Source organism: Tupaia chinensis, unplaced genomic scaffold (genome assembly GCF_000334495.1).
Source record: "Tupaia chinensis unplaced genomic scaffold, TupChi_1.0 Scaffold000273_1, whole genome shotgun sequence".
Classification (NCBI taxonomy): Eukaryota; Metazoa; Chordata; class Mammalia; order Scandentia; family Tupaiidae; genus Tupaia; species Tupaia belangeri.
In genome coordinates, this window is record NW_006159755.1 from 2,910,219 (window position 1) to 2,912,020 (window position 1,802).

Below are 1,802 nucleotides of genomic sequence, written 5' to 3' on the forward strand. Positions count from 1 at the left end.
CTTTCCCTCGCGAGTGTGTGTGCTCTCTATTAAAGAGCCTGTATGTGGAGACCAGCAGGTGGAATAAAGGTGATGTCACTGGACTCCCATGTAGTTGACGGTGGTTTGAGTTCTGAACCTGGTGGATTAAAACTCATGCCGGGTGCATGTACATGTGTGTCCAAGATCCTGAGAAGTGAATGGAGGAGAAGGGACTATGGCATGGCCATCCCCCCGGGGGGGTGATTTCTCATTTTCTCTCTCTCTTTTTCTCTCTGTCTCTCTGGTGAGTGCATGTGCCCTGTAGCGAAAATCTTTCTCTTAAAAAAAAAAAAAAAGTGTGTATTTGTATGTATTTATATATTTACTTATATATATGTATTTTAAACAGTTGGACAGGGCTTTATAACGCAGATGTTTAATTTTGGTATTTAGGTAGTATTTTGTCAGAACAAGATGAGAGAAGACAGTTTGGGTTGAAGATGCAGAACATACAGAAGTGGAGAGGGCAGAGTGAGCACATAGAAAGTTGGACCTCTTGGGTCAGGAGAGGAAGGCAGAAGAGGAAGGGACCTCAGAGTCTGAGACTTGGGTGGAAGGAGCTGCTGGGAGGCTGGGTGGAAGGAGGCTGCAGTTTCTGAACCACGCTTCTTGTTATTCCAGCTGCCAGTTCCAAGACTAGCTCAGGAGATGCCTCGTCACTCAGCATCGAGGAAACCAAGTGAGTAATTTCTTCCATGTGTTTTAGCTTTTTTTCTTCTGGGGCAGCCACCTGGGAAGCTTTTCACCCTGAAGTGTGCTGACTGGAGCTAGAAGGGCTATGTACGTGATCTTAGCTGACTGTCTGCATGACAGAAGAGGAAACTAGGACCCAAGAGGAAAGATGGTGTTCACTGGTTGGAAAAAGCCCAGGCCTGGTGTTCCTTGACTAGACCAGTGCCCTCCTATTGCCTTAGGCTGCCTGGATCAGGCCCTGTGTTTGGAACCCTTAGGACCACTCAGTACCATCTTGTTTTCACCTTTCATCTGACCAGAAATGCACCCGATGCCATTTCTTTGACAGTCCCTAACACTTGTACTTCTGTCCTCAGTAAACTCCGGGCAAAGCTGGGGCTGAAACCCTTGGAGGTCAGTGCTGTCAAAAAAGGTGAGTATGAGGCAAAGGGTAGAGTTGAGGGAGGACCCTTGGAGGGGTTTTTGAAGAAAGTGAGCTCAGAGCACAGATTCAGTACCGTCTTGTCATCTTGTGCGTGCATGTACTTGCCAGAGGGCACAAGGCCTCTTCTTGCCCCTGGGTGGGCATGCCCATGAACTGAGCTGGCTGGGGGCTCATAACGGGGTGCTTGCTTTGTGGGCTTGAGTGGGAGGACAAGCGTATTCTCACTCTGGCCATGAGGTGGTATTAGATGGGCTGAGATGTGTGTAGTTGCTGCTGCCTGGGATGTTTGGATATTTCGAAAAGCATGATTTGAGGGGTTTTGGAAAGTATAGAGGGTCCTGTCATGTTTTACAGTCTGCCATGGGAAAGGGGGTTAAATGGGAGTAGGGAGGGGAAGGATTCTTGCTCCTCTTCTTGCCCTTTCTGGCCCTCTGAGCTGGAAGGGGGCAAGGTGAGTGGCTCCCTCCTCTCCCCACCAGCAGGGATAGCCTCATGTTTGTTCCACCTTCCAGAGGCGGGTACCAAGGAGGAGCCTGTGACAGCTGAAGTCATCAACCCCATGGCCTTGCGACAGCGAGAGGAGCTACGGGAGAAGCTGGCAGCTGCCAAGGAAAAGCGCCTGTTGAACCAAAAGCTAGGGTGAGGGGTCCAGCCACGGTGGGGG

At 49.9% G+C, this 1,802-nt stretch overlaps 1 protein-coding gene across 1 annotated transcript in view; it reads left to right on the forward strand.

Annotated features, from left to right (window-relative positions):
• SART1 (spliceosome associated factor 1, recruiter of U4/U6.U5 tri-snRNP) overlaps window positions 1-1,802 on the forward strand; it is a 20,986-nt gene that overhangs the window by 3,243 nt on the left and 15,941 nt on the right. The window contains exons 2-4 of the mRNA XM_006149922.3: window positions 643-700; window positions 1,071-1,126; window positions 1,651-1,777. Of these exons, the coding sequence (XP_006149984.1) occupies window positions 643-700; window positions 1,071-1,126; window positions 1,651-1,777 (241 nt within the window). The remainder of the gene's footprint in view (window positions 1-642; window positions 701-1,070; window positions 1,127-1,650; window positions 1,778-1,802) is intronic.